Below are 21352 nucleotides of genomic sequence, written 5' to 3' on the forward strand. Positions count from 1 at the left end.
GTGAAGAATCCCTATTTCTGAAAGGTTAAAAACAATCATTTTTACTCCAACAAGGCTGTCAAATAATTTTATTTTAAAAGTGAAAATTTTAAGTCTTGATTCAGATACAAAACCACCTGTACATATTCATACCCCAGAGGCACTTCAGGCTGTTCACAAGAAGTCTTTGCAGCAGTTATGGCCCTCTTGCTTCATGGGCGCAGTATCCAACAAACACTGGCTCAGCTGCTATGCCACGGCTGTTAAAGTAAAGCAGAATGGGTATGACTGTAATCAAACAACTGGCTGCTTGTGCAGGCAGGAAGACAGATACTGGCAATCTATTTTAATAACTATATAAACAAAACTACTCCCAAGAAACAACAGCCGGCCTATTTAGGGAGTGAAAAAGGCCCTATTCTACTTTTGATTGAAACTCTGTTTCAATCAAAGGCACCAAGCTATTAGCAGACACCTTGTAAAGCTTAAATTCAGGGGCTAGTTCTTTTTGATGTTCCGCAAAATCTATTGCTTTTATTAAAAAGAAGTCATAAGAAAGGCAAATATAAATCAACTGACATTTACCCATTCTCCCATCTCCCAATATCAGTGTTTCCTTCATATGCAGCTCTAGTTCCATAATTTTCATTATTTCAGGGGGAGGAGTCAGTTTCTTTCAGCTGACACTATCACAAATTATTCTGTTTTCATGTGGCATTAAAAACTGTGGCTTATGATGGTGCAGTAAGACAGTATGAAAACATGTTTCACAGTTAAAGTAGTTGTAAACAACATTCTATTTCTCAAACATTTTAAGACATAGATACTCCCGCTACTAATGTTTAAAAATGGTGCAGTGAAAGAAATGGAATAATAGTTTGCTGAATGATTGCTGCTGCTAAGCAAGACATACTCTTAGTAAAGGCATGGTTTGGTGTCTAGGTCTCTGGAATATATTCTTGTTTCCTTTCTCCCATCACCATTTCTCTGCAATCTGGTCTGCTGTATCATAGAAGGAGCTGAGTTTAGATCTGAATAGTACCTACTGCATTCACAGTACTATTTCAAGAGCAGTGGCCTCATTCTTCAATAGGCAGAGTTACTGTTCTTCCAGTGACTAGCATATAGCTGTTACAAAATGCTACCTTATCCATTTTCCTTGCTCCCTGGTAACCTGCAGCAGAACAAGCCAGAGCTGTCAGTTCTCTTGGAAAAGCCCCTTGCCCTGCTACAACTGCCACAATCTGTGCATATGTGATGAGTAAAAAAATTAGTAGGAACATAGTCCTTGCATATATGCTAAGACTACAGCAGCCTGATACCAAGTCAGCTCTTTGAGGAAGCCCCATATACATGAAATGTGAAAAAAGCAGCTCCGTGTAATGTTCATTTCATCACTGGAAAGGGAATGGTTTCTCTAGTGTTTTTCTGGTTCAAAGCCTGTCTAAAAAGAATCATTTTCAGGACAACATACCTTTTTTATTAAGGTAGTTACTTTCTAACAGGAATTGTTCATTCTATGCCAGCAAAGCAGTTTTTCCTTAGACTATCTGCTGCTAAATATGTACAACAAGTACAGGGAGTAGTCCTTAGTCTGCCCCTGCATTCTGCATCTCTCATGCCAGCAGTAGCAGAGCAGCTGCTGTCATCTGGACCGGTTCCCTGTACAACAATACAAGTACCAGTGTTAAGGAAGAAGATGCAGATGCGACAGTGAAGTCAATCCAGGTCCAGGAACAGCACAGTTTAGTTCACTGTAGAACCCTAATCCTAGTGGCACAGCCACTGTACACTTAACTGTTCAGCTGTAGCAGTGTTTTCCTGAGCTCCACAAAGAGATGCACCAGCCTGCTAAGTAACAGGATGGAAGTTTTGAAATCCCTTTAATCTTGCTTTTAACATGTATTTGTCAACTCTCTTAATGTGTCTATTTTTCTCATGACTGAGGGAGCTATCACAATTTACATACAGCTATTTTCCTACATCATTATTTTAAATTAGTTTGAAATAACTCAGCTAAGTCAAAACTTTCAATTCCTTCAGTCACTCTTGATTAAAGAGTGACAGTAAGCTAAACATATACTATACACTCTAAAGTGATTCCAGTGGATAATCATGCTAAGATATCTTCATGTCTCACGAACATGAGCAAAGAGCTTGAGTTTCAAGTGCTGACTGTAACTGCTACTGTATCTACCTTGAACTGGTACCACACAGAGTTGAGATTTTCAATGAGTTGTCATAAACTTATGTAGAGAAACAAAATGGCATGTTTCATGCTTGCTGCAGTTCAACTATCCAGTTCTCTGACTGTATACTTCAAAAGTGGAGACAAACTTGGACTTAAAACCTAGAAATCACTCATATCTCTGAATCTAAAACTGTGAATGTAAAAAAAAACATTAGCAATAAATAACCAGTAATTTGTCTAGGTACATTTTAGGAAAGAACTGGGAGAAGAATGTGTTATTACTACTGTAAACAAAGTCACTTTATAAATGAATTAAATTTGTCATGGACTGCTTATCCACCCCTCTCAGCCTCTAAAGTAAGGCAATACTTGAAAGAATAGCTTGCCCATGTTCAACTCTCATGCAAAGCTCCAATAGATTACCTGCTGCAGGTCTTTAATTATTATTCATAATAAACAATAACACCACCTTTTTTTTTAGAAGTCTGCTTTTCCCTCTGTCAATGCATTCTTCCCACATACCCTTTAATATAATTTTTGTCTGAAATAAGTCAATCACGGTGTTTTTCCTTTACAGGAAAGAAAAACACAGATGAGTCCTAGTATTTCACTGAAAGGGAGTTCTGACCATTTTAGTTGCAAAACTGTCCAGAACTCCTGTATTAATGTATCTGTGTCTTCCTCTTCAGTGGCTACAAAACCAAATGGGATTGCATTTACTGTCAGGTTAAACTGCTAGCTCTTTTCCCTTCATCTCCAGAGCAGCAGTTCGTGCCTGTACCTTTATTCCATTGGTTATAAAACCTGAGAACCAAGATACACTGTAGCTACTAAGTCTTACCGGAGCATGCGGCATCGATGATTAGTTAGCCTTTTGTAGGCATCCTGCAAGTTGGTCACATTACTGCTGCTCCAGAGTCTTTCTCCAACAGCACTTGCTCGAGGCCTGTAAAGGTATTCTTAGTTTTAGAGTAGGTATGGTCTATAACCCAGAATGGATAATTATTTTTTTTTAATACCAGGTCTAATATAATACTTTAATACTCAGAGGCATTAATTTGCATAGCTGCTTAGGTTCACCACAGAGCATTGTTACCACCAGCATACAGTCCTGTGGGATTAATTAATGATTCTTGTAGCTGTCTTTTTAAAATCTAATGATGAAGCAGTCCATACCATAATCTTGGTGTCAGGTTAGTTGCATCCACAAACTCCCCCCATAGGCAGGCTTCTCCACCTATTAAAAGTTTCTTCTGTTTTTCAGATCCTGAATTCAAAGCAGAAAGTCAGCATTTCTCTCTGTCCAGATGATGGGCATATATCAACAGATATATAGATGTATCTATATATCTGATATATCTATATATATAATATAGATATATCTATATAAATATAGATATATTTATATTCAGTTGTTTTCATATAAAATACCTATCCTGAGCAGTTACTTATATTTTGATAGTCTTGTTACTGAATGTGAGAACCACCAAGCATTTGCCCAGAGGAGACATTTCTCTGCCCTGTCAGAAAGATTTACCTTTCATGCTTTGAAGAGATTCCTCTGGTTTTTGACATTTCTCAGGGATTTAAATCCTGATAAAAACTGTTCATTCTATCACACGCAGAACATTCCTTGAAAAAATTACTTAGTTGGGTATTCTTAATGAGCTCTGAGAGCTTCCTTTCACAAAATGAAAGCCCCAAGCAAGTGTAAAAATGTTTGTATCAACTTCAGATACAGGGAGAGAACATGCCTTTTTCTCCACCAGTTTAACACTCAAGAAGCTTGGGAATATAAATTCAGTGTCTGTCTACAAACAGCCATTTTGTACAACTCTGCTCCTAAAGCATCTGCCCACCTAGTCTGGCATTCTGTCTTATGCAAATACCAGTATCAGACGCTTGAGGAAGGTAACACCTTTCCCTGTGAGAAGTGAAAGTTCCTTTTTTTTTTTTTTAAACATTTAAGTTTTCCAGAATTGTAGCTGACCATAATTCTTCTGATGATACTATAATCACAGTGATGGAATGGCCACTCTGAACAGCCCTATTTTTTCCATTTACACTGGACTATAAACCAAGGAGTGTCATGCACAGAACATGCATATAAAAAGAAGTAACAAACCAGAGAAGTTAAGCGGTTCAACACTGTAGTATTTCTTCCAGTCTTGCCCATAACTTATGTAGTCTAAGTACCAGGGTGCTGACAGGACAGCAGTGAACCCAGCTCCAGTGACACTGCTCAGCTCATGAGCATAGTTACTTGCCTTCCACACTTGAACTACAGTGTCTGGTTTCAACTAGAAGAGAAAGAAGACAAAATAAACAAACTAACCAGCTTAACCCACAAACATTAATGTCAATCCTAATTGCTGTTATCAAGGAAAAGGATCATGAATTTCAAAACTCTCTATTTTGTTTTGAAGAGGAACATTTTGGAAACTACCTTTTGTCATCCTTTCCCTCCCCCCCCAAGTCTAAAGCTGATTAGCTCTTTGCTTGTTTTAAACACCCAACTAGAGTGAAGCCTCGGTTATACTACAGACAGTTAATGCACTAAGCGGACTCCTACAAGCACCACATATCTGACCAGCTCTTAAAAAGCTGAGCATTTGGTGTTATTAGTCCAGACACACAGTTACATGAGAAAAAAAAATGACAGAAAACGCATAGAAACTTCTCTACCCTTTACTCTGATGCTTTAAAGCATATTATACTGTGTTCACCTTTAAAAAGCACTTCAATGCTGGTGTCCCTGTTTTACCTATTACATATCCAACAAATGGTAATTTCAAGGGATTGAAATTACTCACAGCTGGGGAGACTTGCTAATGTCAGTAGTCTTGCTTTAACTCTTAAGAGACAAGGCCAGATCTACTTAATAGTCTGCTTTGGAAGCTTCACACAATATTCTGCTGTTGTGCAAGAGTACCTTACTTATTTTCCCACCTTACCTGCGCTTTGTGATCAAACACTTCTTGCCAGACCATTTGTCCTTTGTTGTAGGAGGAAACAATGTCCAAAATGCTAGAATTTAGAAATAAGATCAGGGTTGTGAACTTCAATGAGATAAGTACAAGCACTCAAAGTAGAGCAACACTTCCTACCGCAAGGCACATCAAATTGTTCCCACCACTACACAGGGGACCAAGAAAAAGCAGGTTGTTCTGGTTTCGGCCTTCAGTGCTCTGTCTTGCAGAGCATGTTCTACCATGTAGAACAATGTGCACATGCATTAACACAAACTGATGTCCAAAACTACCAGCAAATCATTTAGTCACAGGGTGACTAAATCCGTGTTATTTAAGGAGAGAAAGAAATCCCACCAAAAACTTCTACACCCTGTGCAGAAACCCAATTTAAGATACTCAATAGATTAACTGTATGTGTAAAACCAGCCTACATATCCATGCTGTGTCCCAAGTTTTAAAGCTATGAACTTCAGACCTAGTATTTTAAAATGAAGTGGATAGTCCCAAATATTAATTATATTTAATTTTTCAAGATAATGTAGATATTAATTTAGTTTCCATATCTGCACCTCAATGCCACCCTCAAATAATGGCTGTGAAAAACTGAGCAAGAATTAAAAATACCAACATACTTCTGAACATAGTAAGATTCCAGTTTAGCATAGTCAGTGCCAAAACCTCGCTTCTTCATGAACTCTTTCACTTCAGGGTTAGATTTCCTTAAATAATAACAAGAAAATAAGTTTTAAAAAACCATTTTTGTTATGTTTTAAACCAGATTTCCTAATCATTTCTACTTATTCGCAGCACATTGATGCCTTAGGCATGCCACAGACTGGAACACACTGCAGAGCAACATCTAACATGACTTAGATATTTTGAAAGGGTTTCATCCTAATTTGAAATAAAGCCAATGGACCTAATTCTCTGGTAAATCTGCTGGAGTCTGTTCTGAAGTGGTCTCTGGCAGGCTGCCTCAAACCCCTAAGAGCTTTGGGGCTCCTGGCATCTCAGCAATTTGTGCCAAGGTTATCAGCAGTCTGAGAACTCAACAATTTTGTGTTTCTACCACATAAAACAAACCAACATTTTTGTGTTAAAGCATTTGTCAGAAGTTTTCCTTCTCAATAAAAATTAAATCATGTCCTGAGTTTGGACTTGATCTTTAAAGAGAATGTAGAAATACTAACTAGATCAATTGCAATACTCATCAAAATGCTCCAAGTTCTTTATTATTAGTTAGGCTCTTCAGCAGAGAGACTCCAAAATATTCAACATCCACAACTGAATTAATACATGCTGTACTTCTAATACGAACACACATGAATCTGGTAGTTCTTACAGTTACCAGATTTTCTAGTGGGCAGAACTCAATGTAAACATCTACTTTAACACAAATCATTTAAATGTTGATTTTCTTACCAAGTACTTTTCTAACATACTAATTCTCTGTTCTGCCAGGGTAAATTTTCAAAAAGAAATCCTTTAGAATAACTGAATATTTATGAAACTATGAATCAAAGCAAAATTCTGCACATCAGTTGCTTTTTGAGGTTCACAAATGATTTGCCTGTAAATAGTTACAGAGGTAGGAGTGGAGATCTTTCACTTATGCAGTGAAAACTCTTATGCAAATGGGTTCCATAATTGATGGAGGTGGACAAGTTCAAAAGGCACTAGATATTTGTTCCTTGAGTTGTCACCATACCAACAATTGAAATCCACTTCATCTCCTCCCAAATGAATGAATTCATCTGGAAATACATTGCTGATCTCTTTGAAGAACTTAGTCATGAAGTCGTAAGTTGTATTCCAAACGGGATTTACAGGTCCAAAGGACCCAGTTGGCTGTCCTCCACTGTAACAAGGAGTGAGAAGATCTTTTTGACCTAATAAAAACATTAATAGATTATATTCAGCTTCATGTTGCTATGCTAACTTTGCTAGCAGGAAGAAGCAGTTAGCTATATTAAAAAGGTAAATACTCATGACCTGAGTGCTCACTTGTTTTAAGTATAATCATATAGAGGCAGGATGAAGTAAGACAACTTGTAAAAGGTTAAAGAATCCTCTAAGTGGCAATCAGGACTATGACTTTCAGATCTATAATTTAACACACACTAATACATGCAACATGGCACAATACCTGCAAATCAGTATTTGGATGACTACTTGAACAACAACAAAAAAAAAGCTTTAATAAATATCATTCAGATGGAAGCCAGTTAGAAGGCCAAACATAAGGAGTGTGTTTCAGAGGCTTTTTTTCTCTTTTTATTATTCTGCTTTTCTAACACCTAAGTCAGTGTGAGGTACATAGCTCAAGGCAGAATGAAGCCTTGAGCAATGTATCTGCAAAATACAGAAAAAAAATTTGTAAAGCAAAATGTATCTGTCCCCTTGCACACACACACCTAGCATAGAACATGTCAACTTTCCTCATTAATTTTATTTCCTGTAACCTGTAAAGGTCATGACATCCCTTTGTGCCTCTTCCTTACCTCTTATCAAGGGTGCTCCAAAGCACTTTATTGGTTACTTCTTAAAAACGTAACTTGCTTGCTACTACTTACCACAATCTCTTAATAATGAATACTTTCTTGGGCATACCTTTTCCCCAGGACTGTGTGTGTCCTGGCGTATCAAACTCCGGGATAACTCTGATGCCTCTTAACCGGGCATACTCAATCACCAGGCGGACATCAGTAGGAGTATAGATGAGGTTAGAGGAGTATGCCCCCTGTAAAATATTCACATTTAGAGACAACACATTATATCAGCAGATATAATTTGGACGGAAGACTTAGACTGGAGAGCAGTTTTACAAGTTGGCTGTGGTTTATCAACTGCACAGACAGAACTTTTCACTTAACTTGTGGAGAGGAAAAAACCAACAGACTCACAGCACTGAGACAGATCTCCTTGAGGAGACCTTCCTCTCCTCCTTAGCGCACAGTTACTGAAGAACACACAAAGCTAGTTTCTTTCCCTTCAAATTCTGAAGATATGGTTTTTAATTCTTCTGTACAGAGGCAAGTTGTTTTGCCCATTAGCTCTGAAACATAACATGCAAGACTAATGGAAAAATTCTGCCAAGTCAGAAAGAACTTCCAACATTTCTGCTTCTAGGCTTTGATACAGGGACCAGCTTAGCCTTAGGACATGTTTCTTTTGTGACACTAAATTTGAGTGTAATTCCACTCCCACACAGCCAACAAATGTGACAATGACCCAGATGACCACAGTTTGGTGAAATAGATGCTTGCCAAATAGCCAAACTACACAAGAATACATCATGACTCTTCATGATTAATAGCACCTTAAGCTTCTGTTTATCTGAAAATGGTTTCCAAAGCTGAGTTACTCAAAAAAGGAAACAGTAGACAAGAAGCCTTTCAAAAAGAACCTTGTTGAGACAAAGATCATCTCCATCTCTCTACCTGTCAGTAGGATTAACAACAGAACTCTACTAGAGTTTGCCTTTACTAGACAAAATCTGACCACACTACGCAACATCTACAATTTTTGAATTATAAAATTCTTCACAGCAACGGCTCAAGCACTGGCAACAAAATTTTCATGGGGGTCAGATTCTAGCAAGCATTTTAAAACAGAATCACAAATCTTAGGCTTAGTCTACTTTAACTATTCTTAACTACTTAACTGCATTTGATTTGGCTCCTACTGTACAGTGACTGAGCAAGAACCTCACGATGGCTCTCACTAATGTAACAAAGACTACTATGTGTCGAGAAATAAAGAGACACATTCCAGTGTATTTGTTTCTCGGATCTCTTACAGACATGGTGTGTTTTGTAAAGCTAACTAGGTGTCAGACAGGACAAAAGTACTATTGCAGTGGTTATTTCCTGCCAAAAGCTGGCAGGAAAATCTTGTACATTTGTTTGAGTGGCAGAAATCTACCAGCTAAAGAAACCCATCAAGAGAAATCCAAGCAAGTGTTACTGTTTTTTGCATACCATTAGTGTTCAAAGGCCTGCAAACACTGAGGATCATTCAGAAAATGTGCACAGAAGAGTAAAGGTGGTCATTTACCATGTACCCAAAAGAAGACTTAAAAATGGTCCCCACAGAAACTCAGGCAGGATTCAAAATGTGGATTTGCTGGTTACTGGTCCCATGGTACTGTTTTACAATCAGCCAAAGCAGATGTACTCAAGCATTGGTAAACTACATTTTATTTTCGTGAAATATTTGCCAGAATTCTGCCCTTCCACCCTGCTCCAATGATGTTCACTCACCTTATCACTTAATTCAGGGAAATAAATGCTCTGGTAAGGGAAGGACTGATCATCTACTATATGCCAGTGGAGAACATTGAATTTATTAAAAGCCATGGCATCCTGTAAAAAATAATGCAACAGTCTAGTTAAACACTTCATTCTCATAGAAAGTCTATGCAAAAAGTGGTCTTATCCCAGCATATGATGCTTAGAGCAACAGCTAAAAAAGAAAAAAACCTCAACCAAACCAAACCACCAACCAAAACCCATCAGTACCCCTACCAACTAAAAAAGCATTCTCTTTCACTAAAGCCTAGTAAACATGTATCTCTAACTGCTCCACCCCTCTGCAATTTGTTTTCACCACTGCTGTCAACAAACTCTTGATCTGACCCCCATTCTACCAGCCTGTGTAGTATGAACTGCTATGAACACTTACCATTTTTTTCTCCTTCAGAACACATACCCTGAGATTAGCTCAGGCGCTTACAGCATGGTGCTACTAACACCAAGGTGGCAGGTTTGACCTCCATGTGGTCCATTCACTTAAGATTTGGACTCAATGATCATTGTGGGTCCCTTCCAACAAAGATGGTTCTGTGGGTAATTCTCTATGCACCATCAGCTGTTTCAGCTTACAGAAAAGCTTACACTTCTATAACTAAATACCTTGGACTTGGAAACAGAACAGAATGAAAGTTTCCTATTACATAGTACATCCCTTGTCACTAGTGACTTCTGCAGAATCCACTTCAAATGCATGCAAAATAAACCATGCATTTTCCCTACAAAAGACAGTGTTTCTTTTGTTTTCATTCATAACAGTGTCAGCTCTTCCCTTTTTTTTGATCTTTAAGATAATCAAGATCAATATCAACACACTTATTTTAGAATTACGACTCCAGTTGGACAGTTAGACACATACCTCGAGTTATGCTGGCTTGTTAGTCACTAGAAGGGTGTGCTGTGAGCAGACCAAATAAGTGTTTGCATCGCTCATGATTGACTGCAACACAGGTGCTCCCAATTCTTTGCCACAAAACAATTGTTTCCACCACCCACTCTTCCCATTCTTTTCTTACCTAGGTGCATTTAAAGAGGTGATAAAATCTCTTCAGAAACTCCCACCAAATACAAAGGAAGATTCATATCTTGTCCATTCCCCAAATTTATGTCATCTGTTTCATGACACTGCGGAAGTTTTAATTGCTCTCTCTTCGTGCCTTTCTAAAAAATACCATCCTTCTACATAGAAAATTACATCTGTGGACCTTCATAGATTCAATAGTTCAGCTATTCCTTCCTCAAGGACAAATGCCCTTCCTGGAAATACAGTGCAGCAGTTGAACACAAACACGAAATGTACTTTAACTGCTGCCCTAAGTATCTAATCATCACATGTCAGAGAAGAGATTACTGACGCTTTTTATTAGTCTGGATGCAAGCAGGCACAGAGGTGGGAGGAAAAGCATACTCGCTCTTATACCAGCAAACATCATGAAATGTAGCTTTGATAATGTATTGGAGACAGATATGCAATTTAAAGAAAGAAAGTAGAATAGCAGCAGTTACAGAAACACAAACACAGTTAGAAAATCCAAGTCTCTTTGGATATCTCTTTCAGACAAGACAAAAAATATTGACACAAATATTTGAGACTTTGAAGAACCCTCTTTCGCAAATGCTACACAAGCATAACCTGCTGAACAGGCACTGACCTTGAATGTGAAAACAAGTGGTAAATACCAAAAGGACAAGTTCTGAGCATAATTCAAGGATTACCTCAGAAATTAAAGACTGTTTTTATCTGCACTCTTTCTGCCTATCTTAAACATGTTTTTCCAAATTCTGCAACATGTTGGGGAAATTTTGAATATTATTTCATCTTGGAGAAGCAAGACAGAGACAACACAGAAAACTGCCTGTTCCTCCACTTCAACTAACTAAATATCCCACCTACAATGACTTTAACAAAAAAAAAAAATGAAAAGGGGAGTTCAAAACAGTAAAAACCTCAGCTTTGGCTGTTAAGCTTATACAAATCACCTTTCCATCAGGGCTGGAGCACATTAAGAATTAATGTGTTCCACACACTTAAGCTTTTTGGAGGTAGTTTTGTTTGGTTTTATTGGTTAGTCTGGGCTTATTTTTCAGTAGCTTCCAGTGAACATTTTGAATTTTCTTCCTTGCTCTATAGTACTTAATTACTGGCTTGCACTTAGCAGCCTAAGGAAGGACTCCCAAAGCCTGCTGCTGGACTACCAAAGTCTGCTCCAAAAGCCTGGAGTTTTCCTGAAATCACTGGCACTGAAGCTAGAATTTGCAAGGTATCCCTTGTACTGCTTGATGACAGCCAGATGTCTCAAAACATGCTTCCAAGAAATAACACATAAGCTGGTTTAAGCGTCAGAAAACACAGAGAATCCAAGGTACCACGAACACAAGTCTCCTTTACAGATCCAATAATCACTGTGTCTGCCTACTTGATTTCTCTCCAGTCTATGTTCAGACCTTTGTTTATCAAAGTTCACTCTGTCCTTTTAAAGTCAGACAGAGGAGATGGGTTCTTCTTTCATACCTGCTCCAGTTGCTACTTCAGGGACCAAAATACAACAACAAAAGGCGTTCATTATTAATGATACAAAACTGCCTACTTACCAGGTTTGTAAGAATAGATTTCAACGGTAAATAATGCCTTGAAGTATCTAATAAGACTCCTCTATGAGCAAATCTTGGGAAGTCATTGATTTCAGATTCATTGACAAGAAACTATGAGAACAAGATTTAAAAATTAGAATTTTATTTTATTTTTATACTCATAATTTCAAACAGGAAATACTTTTTCTTATTCAGAAAATGATTATTGGAAATATGTAATAAACTGAAATGTTGCTGAATGAAACAGGTAGATCTGTTGTTTCTAGAAAAGCACCCAGTTATCAGGACAGTGGATTTACCTAACAGCCATACTTACACTTCCATAGTCATCTTCATGAACCAACTGGCTGAAGGTTTCCAAACCTGGAAAAATATCCAAGAAAGGGATCTCAAAACCCAGTACTTGCCCTTAAAATTTTAGTTAAACAGCACCGTAACCATTTACAGGCATTCACATAGCCAGAAATAATGCTCTGTGCCTGATTTTCTTTCTCTTTAGCACAGTTCCCTTAATTGCTCAAGCATCACCATTTAAAAAATTTTGGAGAAAACCATTCAAATTCTCTATTTTGCAGATACTGAATACTTGTGCTACTGTTCAGCTGCAGCAGATTAATTCCCAAATAGTAAGAAAGTTACTGTGAGCAAGGTGGGAATTTCTGGTCTTGTACATCTATTCCTGTAATTTCTGGAACTGGTGAAGTTTGTAATTCAGCATGAAAAATATGTTGATTTATAGCTAGCTAATATACAGACTTAGAATTCCAGTAAGAACAGCAGACTTAAATGTAAGGATTGTTATTATTCTTTGCGATGTATTCAGCATGTCCACTTTATAGGTGCAGTCAGAAAATAATCTGTTCACACTGTAGTTCAGAAAGCTTTTTGCTTGACCTGGCTTATTTTGGGCACAGCCAGAATGTACTCACAGTGTGCCACCTGGATCTGAGATGCTGAGCATCTGGACCAAGGGTCTAAATCATACATCTGAGTATCCTTCTGGCCTTACTAAGCTTACTTCCAATGAAGTACTGAATGAGGACAAGACTCAGGTGTTATTTTGAAATAAATTTGCAAAAATTTAAACATGAAATTTGCAAAAAGCCTAAACAAATAGCTCAATGTGAAAAACATCAGCTTACCTCTTAAAGCACCCCATATCTCAGAAGCTTTCAGTATAGCCACAGGCTCAGTTACAGTTAAATGGTCTAAAGAAAAGAAAAATAATGCTTACTCATCAAGAATGAATTAATTGACAGGGCAATACCAAAAGGCATTATGAATATTCTTCAAGTGAGAAGAATCCCTTACATGTTTCCCTTTGTGTATTAAATTCCAACCAATCCTGCTTTAAATGGTGATAGCATGCAATTATTTTTCATCTATGTTTTCCCATAAAAGCAAAGTACTGTTCAGAGAGTCAACAGCTAATCAGAAAGAAGATAAAAGAAGTAAGGTACTTAATAAGGGCAATGTTAAAATATTGTACATGAGCCAAAATTCCAGCAAAGTTTAATCCAATTGACTTAAAACAGACTGTATTTTTCCATTTAAGACATATGTGATAAGGTTTGGGTGGCTAAGCCAAACCAATTCATAAATTCTCCCTTTACCTTCCTTTTATATAGTTTATGGTTACATGTTTTTTTTAGAGATATAATTTGTCATATATTGTCATATATTGTCAAGTGCATACTATTAAGGTCTTAATACAAAGAAAAAAAATTACAAATCAAAATATACAATCACAGAATATGCTGAGCTGGAAGGGATGCATCAGGATCATTGAGTCCAACACTTGGACAAGACACCCCCAAGAGTCACACTATGTGCCTGAAAGCATTGCTCAAATGGCTCTTGAACTCTGTCAGGCTTGTGCTGAGACCACTTCCCTGGGGAGCCTGTTCCAGTGCCCAACCACAGTCCAGGTAAAGAAACTTCTTGATATCCAGCCTAAACCTTCCCTCACTCAGCTTCGTGCTGTTACCTCAAGTACTGTCACTGGTCATGAGAGTGAAGAGATCAGGACCCGCCCCTCACCTTCCCCTCGTGAGGATGTTGACCACAGTGGTGTCTCCCCTCAGTTTCCTCCAGACTGAACAGACCAGGTGACCTCAGCCCTTTTTCATACATCTTCCTCTCAAGGCCCTTCACCATCCTCATGGCTCTCCTTTGGACACTCCCCAATAGCTTCACTATTATCTCTCTTCACTAATATCTCTCTTATAGTGAGGCACCCAAAACTGCCCCTAGCACTCGATGTGAGGCCAGCCCAACTCAGAGCAGAGTGGGACAATCCCCTCCACTGCCGGGCTGATGCTGTGCCTGATGCACCAACAGGGTGCCAGGTCACCCTCTTGACCTGAGCACCCATATGGGGGCAGTGACATGAAGTACGGTAAGTAAAATTAAGAATGGTACCTGAAGGAATCCATAACAATCCTCCCTTAAGTTTGAGTACTGAAGTACAGTACAAAGCACTAGTGAAAAAAATAGCTAAAATTATTTTGGTTTTGAATTTAAGGTGATTCAGTAGATTTTCGAGAAGAAACAAATATATTTAAAGTATTTTTTAAAATCACATACACATATATGCACATCTATATAGATATCTATAGATATCTATATATAAAAATATATAGATTTATATTAGTATTCAAACATCAAAGCAATAATTGCACATCTGAAACAGAAGAGAAAAAAATCCAAGGTTTGAATTACTGTACAATGACTTATTTCATCTGTGTTAGTATGAAAGAATGGTTGGCTACAATTTACACAGTTCAAACATTTATCCAAATTACCAAAGAACAGCTATCCGTGCTAACCAAAGCACAGATTACACATACTGGAAGAAAGAGAATTTAGAAGACTACTGCAATCTTTCTAGGTAAACAGTAGGGAAAATGTGATAGATTGTCAAGGATTTATTTACAACACAGCAGGGTTTGTTTTTTTTTTCTGAAAAAAAAGGTATCATACCTTAAATGAAGTTGGAAAATGCTGCAATAAGCTACTTGAAACATTTTACACGAACAGTCAAGAACTCAGAAGACAGGAGGGAAGATAACATGCCCATTGATTACAAATCCAATACTCTTGCTACAAGACACTCTTGCTACCAGTCCCTGATTGGTCCATACTGTTTATTAACGAGCCAGACCACCCAAACCACCAAGTCGCCAATAACAGCATTTTCCAGAATTAGTACCCTTAAAAAGACAGCCCTTTTAATTTTAAAATTAAAAGCCAAAAAATTCAAACTTGCTTAAGTCTAGAAAGCTCAGCTTATTACATGAAGAAAACATGTTACTTGTAACAGAAAACTTATTTCTTGAAGCAGAAGAAAGAAACTGCCTGCTCTAAAGAATGCAACCTAGAAATCACGTGGTCTGACAGATTCCGTGACATAAAACAAGAACCACTTTAGATTAAAATCTAAAGTTCACAAACCAGTTCAAAGTTCAAATAATAATAAAGCTGCACAATAACCTGACTGGCAGAACAATGTTAAGAGCATTAGCATTTTTGCTGCTATATTTAATTTTCATTGAAATGTACTATAAGCTTGCACATAAAAACTGAACTCTTTGGCTGTATGTCCCAAAAAGATTGAGTAAATTTAATATCAGCATATTCTGTCACAAGTCAGGTGGAATTAATACTGCTGCAGATGTATGACTCGAGATTAAAAGGATCTTTTTTCAAAGGATCTGTATCCTGGATACCAAACAACAGAAGATTATCTTGAAACAGGCCTAGATTAACGGAATATGTAGATCTTTGTGTTACCCTCCCAAGACAAAAAACAGTATTATTGCTCAGTCTTATTTCTGTTAAGGAAATTCTCTGGCGATTAGCACTTAAGAGTACTACTCCATGCTTGTGGACTTCATAAAGATGCATAGAAAAATAAGTTAAATATAAACATGATTTTAAATCCTTTATTGTATCTACAGGAAGTAGATTTATAGCACTGCAAGAAGAATAACAAGTTCAACAAGCACTTTCTGGTTTTCCTGGAAAAACAGGAAATACCATGTATTACTCAGTGTAAGAAGCTTCAATTCAAATGCAGTCATTTCTTAGGAGACCGGTAAGCAGTGACAGCCTTCACCCAATAAATACCCTATACTGTAAGGGATAATCTCCTGACTGTGCACAGATCTCACCAAAGATAGCTGGCTATTGCACACTATAGTATCTCCGATTCCTAATGCTAGCTGCTAGAAAGGGCAGTAGCAGGTAGGCGAGTGAGCTGTATGACAGCTGAACTGCAAAAATCATAGGCGACAGGTAACGAGCTTCATGATTCACTGTGGGCTGAGATCTCCCATAGCATCAAGAGCAAGAATTATCTTCTGGTCGCCACTGTTGTGAAATGTTTTTGCGCACTTCTGAGACCCCTTGCTTTCCAGTTCCTTAAAAAAACAGACCCAAAGCCCTGCTGACTTCTAGACCGGACACGTGATAGGAAAACAAGCGCTTAACGGTGCCGCCTAAGCCGGGGAAGGAGGAGCGCGGTGAGCGGGTACTCACAGGCCTCGCTGGAGGCAAGGTGCGGGTGCCTGTCACAGCCAGGGTCCCCCGCCTCGATCACCACCTGCAGCTGGAACAGCTCGGGCTCCGCTCGGGCAGCCAGCGGCCTGCGGCCCCATGTCCGCCGCCGGGAATGCCCGAACATGTACTCGTAGTACCTGCGGGGAAGCAGAGGCGCCGGCGGGGCCCTGAGGCAGCTGCTCCCGTCCTCGGGCCGCCGCTGCAGCACCCCGGCCTCGCCGACGCTCACCTGCGGAAGGCATCCTGCAGCAGCCCGCAGTCCGGCCCCGCCGAGGAGCCGGCGCCATGCACCAGCTGGAAGCGGCTGGGCGCTAGCTGCAGCTGGCGAGGGTACGTGCGGACCCACTGCGGCAGCGGCCACAGCGAGTCCTCGGGGACGGCATCTGCCACCAGCTCCCAGCCGGACGGCTCAGCCTCGGTCCGCGGGGCGCCGTGGCGGAGGCTGGTGCTCACCAGCACGGCGGGCAGCACGACGAGCCCCAGCAGCAACCCAGCCAGACCCATTGCCCTACCCATAGTGGGGCAGCTGCCTCAGCCCGCCCGTTCCACTCACAGGGCAGCCCGGCTCCGCCTCTGGCGTCACGGAGTCGTTCAGGGCGGGCTCGGGAGCTTCAGTGCCCGCCCGCGGCACCGCCCGGTGGCCCCTCGGCGGGAGTGCGGCAGGGTAAGAGGAGTGGGGGGGCAATTTGCTGTGGGTGTTTCACGCTTCTCTGAGGGATTTTCTCACATAAAATACCTCTTAGCGCCCAAAAAAGTGCCACGAAGATGGTGGAGGGTCTAGGCGGGAAGCTGTATGAGGAGCGGCTGAGGTCAGTTCGTCGCCTCAGGCTGGAGGAGACTGAGGGGAGACCTCACTATGGTTTTCAACATTCTCGTGAGGGAAAGCAGAGCGACAGGTCCCGATCTCTTCACTCGGATAACTAGTGACAGGACTTGAGGTAACAGTATGCAGCTGAGTTAGGAGAAGCTCACGTTATTATCAGGAAAAGGTTCTTCACACACAGGGTGGTTGGGCACTGGAGCAGCTCCCCAGGGAAGTGGTCACAGCACCAAGGCTGACAGAGTTCAAGAGCCATTTGAGCAATGCTTTCAGGCACATAGTGTGATTCTTGGGACTATCCTGTTCAGAGCTGGGAGCTGGACTTCACTGATTGGATGCATCCCTTCCAACTCAGCATATTCCATGACTTCCCATCAGCTGGCACCATGAGGTCCTACACATGACACTGCTGTACAGAATAAGGGAGCATGGCTGGGCCAGCTTAATTTCTGTATGGAAAGGGTGTGATGCAGGCCACACTTTTATGAAGGAAATACTCTGCATATCTTGTACTGCTACAAAACAATTTCAGTCTCAGCAGAAACTACTTTTTCACAGGCTTTCTGTAGAATATGTTACAGGCTATATGGTGAATAAGCAGGAGTCTGAGTTGCAGTGAAGTGGTTTAACCTTTAACCAAACCTGGTGTTTTGGCCAATCTCAGGGCAAACTTGGGGAAGTTGTTCTGAAGGGTTTGAGAAGAAGGCAAATGAAGCACTTCAAGGCTGGAAGTGTTAGTGGCAAGGAATTCAGTCTTTATGACACTTCTAATTGAATGCTTAAATCAAACACTGCAGTGTCATTGTTTGTTGCTTTGGCTGATGCACCAGTTAAACCCACAGCAATGATTCAGGGAGCTGGCACCTGCACTCTGCTACTATGGGGTAACTGAGGAGCTAGTCAGCCATCCTGAAAAGGATGGATCACAAAATATCCCAGTTTTGCCATTTGCTATGCCCAACCATACAAGTGGAGTGCAAAGGCTTAATGGAAAGTGTTTGATGCAGGCTATCCATAGCAGAATATTATTTAATCTTGTAATGCTAATTTGATATCACCTAATTCTTTATTAGGTGATACCAAAGAGGCACAACAGGACATGACACCTGCAAGCCTGCCCTCCTGCCCCTGCATGCTAGAAGACACATGGAGATGGCAGTGCTGTCTTTTCTGGTGCTCTCAATTGTCTCTCAAGAGACAATTATAACACACTGCTCTTCAAGCTGTGGCAGAGGTTTTCAGTCGCCTGTTACATATACCTTATATCTCTTTCCTTTGCCTGGTGTGATTTTCTCTTCAACTGTGTTGATTAACCTGCTGCCTACCTCTGTTCATCCTTTTAGACATATTTAGAAATTATGGATTATTTCATAAGTTTCTTTGACATATCTGAGAGATCAGTAAACTCTCAGGGAAGGCGAGGATAACTAGCTGTCATTGCAGGGGGGACTGTAAGAAACGAAACTAAATCTTCTGTTTACAGGTAAGTGTTAACTGGCCTGGCCACCCCTAAGGTAATTCTTAAGATACTAAGGTAATTCTCAAGACACAATCAGAATTTTTTCTTTCAGTTGTTTTCAGTGGAAGCAGAGCAGGTCTGTTTTATACCAATGAAGTGTGCCTATTCATTAGTCATGTAATGAATATTCATCTCATCATTTATTATTATCATGGCTTAAAATACTCTGTGCACAAAACAATAATTAAATGAATTTTGCTTTTTTATCTTCTCTGGGTAGATTTTCTGATGATCAGTAAAGAGTAAAGGTAGTCTTTCCTTGTGTAAGTCCATGAATATAGTTTCTTTCTTTTACCCATTGGTATACTGGACAAAATAGTAGAAACTTGGTATCTTAGAGATATTTATATATCTGCCATTTTTACTTTAATTTGGCCACTGGGATTTAAAAATTAGTGGATGGACTACTGAGACATAAATATGCTATCCTCATTTTCTAAGGAAACCTTGCTATAGTTATCTAGACAATCTAAGTCTGCACTGGCATTTTTAGACATTTAGGTTTAAAGTGTTATGATGTAACTCAGTTTGATGTTGCATTTTAGGATTTGTTCTAAGCTCACAGTAGAGGATAAACAGGATGCATAGAATTGAAGAGTACTGGACTGCAGGCTCTAGTTGTTCTCTTCAGGGGCCAGGTGATCTCAGTGGGTTTTCCACTGAACACAGCAGAATGATGAAACTGCAGAGCTAGGACTGTAATTGTTTGCAACATTATACACAATCAAAGAAAAAAATAGTGTGCTTCATACTCTTTAAAAATACAAAAAAAAAAAAAAAAGAGCTCCAGTATCAACTCAAAATCTTGAATGTTGAAATCCACCATACTTTATCCTTAGCCTGTTCTCTAAGTTTGTTGTTGTGCTTCTGAGAGAAATGGATTTTGATCTTTCTTTGTTGTTGACATTTTGCCTAGATTGTAAACTGTGTTAGAATGGGAATGTACTCTTATCTAGGCTTGTAAAGACTTACATGGTTTTATAGGTTATACATATACACTGAATGAGTGCTAAAGTACTATTTTGTGTTTTTGTGAAAAAATTGAAAAGTGCAATCATGAGTTATTCAGATCAGAAACTTGAATCCCCTGGTTCTACCAGATATGGCTTTTCCATTCCCCAAGATAAAAGTTACATGCCATTTAGTTGCAGACTAATCCCTTCTGAAACGAGGAGGAAAATTGCTACAGTAAAAAACCATGGTAAATGCAGCTGAGCTTGACTTCTACAACAGAATTGTAGATTCCTTCACACGGATTCCTATGTTAAATAGGAAAAAAAACCACAAAAGCAAACAGTAGTTTTGGACATTAGGAATCTCTAAAATTCACACTGCTAACCAAAATGGTGGAATTGGGCTGCACAACAGTAATTTCTATGGAATGAAGGTCTTCCATTTCTGTAGCTCTCAGTTCTTGCAGTTTTTTTGTGGCTACAGCAGTTACTTCAAAGTGATAGGAGATCTCTCAGCAATGTTTTCTGGTGTGCCAATAAATGTTCCATATAGTCTCTGCTGTTGACTTCTTATTTGAGAAATAACAATGCAGCATAGAGGAAACAGTGACTTACTACCACTGAGTAATATTTTCTGGCCACTGTAGTCTGGTCAACATATGGGAATGTTACTACCCAGTAGACTAGGGTGTGAATTGAGACCTGACTGGGAATTGCACATCAGTGTCTCATGAAGACATTTCAAGAGTATGTTAAAAGTTCATCCATTAAATTTTGAAAGAAATTCATCACAGTTAATGAAAAGTATGACTTCTCTCCATTATTTGGAAACCAGGTGATATTTTATTTGCTGCATTGCCAAGCTAAGCTAAATTCTTAACTTACCTGAAACTGACAGATCACAAGTAAATGTTTTTTTTTACCGTGCTTCTCATAAGTTCTGCTGTTCCACTATCTGAGTAGTGGAACATAGGAGGAGCACATATCCTTTGCAGATGGGATGGAGGCTTTCCACACAGCTGATTACTTGCTAGGTACATGGCACAAGGTACCTCAGACAAAGGTCTTGTCTACAAGGGGTGTTGTGACTGAATAAAGTAGGATGATAATTTCATATTACATATAGCTGCTGACAATAATTTTGTATAGGGAAAGTTTGTGAAGATTCTGCAGTTTGGAAATGAAATAAACTTCTCTCGGGGGCTGCAGTTTAGAAATGAAATAAACTTCTAGCAGGGAGTCCCTTCTTACACTGTAAGTTCCTAACCTAGCTTGCACACAGTCTTCTGTATGGTTATTGTATGCCCACATTTTTCCAAATATATGTTCTTTTTCATCCTATCCACTTCGTATGGATATATTTTTATGGATGTCTTTTATAAATTAGGAGTATCCAGGCACCAATTACATCTAGAAGGCTGGAAACCCTGATGGCCTAGAATTCCTGTGGGTGACC

General features: G+C 39.4%; 2 protein-coding genes across 2 annotated transcripts in view; one reads left to right on the forward strand and one right to left on the reverse strand.

Annotated features, from left to right (window-relative positions):
* Positions 1–50: 50 nt before the first annotated feature.
* On the reverse strand, positions 51–17166 carry HEXB (hexosaminidase subunit beta). The gene is made up of 14 exons (XM_015652272.3): positions 16834–17166; positions 16584–16741; positions 13187–13252; positions 12361–12407; positions 12045–12155; positions 9405–9506; positions 7753–7882; positions 6851–7031; positions 5775–5861; positions 5125–5197; positions 4296–4470; positions 3347–3437; positions 3012–3116; positions 51–239 (listed from the first exon to the last, which is right to left on the reverse strand). The coding sequence occupies exons 1-14, from the start codon at positions 17118–17120 to the stop codon at positions 176–178; spliced, it is 1677 nt and encodes a 558-aa protein (XP_015507758.1). The 5' UTR covers positions 17121–17166; the 3' UTR covers positions 51–175.
* Positions 17167–17186: 20 nt separating this feature from the next.
* Positions 17187–21352, forward strand: part of ENC1 (ectodermal-neural cortex 1) — a 40472-nt gene continuing 36306 nt past the window's right edge. The window contains exon 1 of the mRNA XM_015652270.1: positions 17187–17268. The gene's annotated coding sequence lies outside the window, so the exon portion shown is untranslated. The remainder of the gene's footprint in view (positions 17269–21352) is intronic.

Source organism: Parus major, chromosome Z (genome assembly GCF_001522545.3).
Source record: "Parus major isolate Abel chromosome Z, Parus_major1.1, whole genome shotgun sequence".
Lineage (NCBI taxonomy): Eukaryota > Metazoa > Chordata > Aves > Passeriformes > Paridae > Parus > Parus major.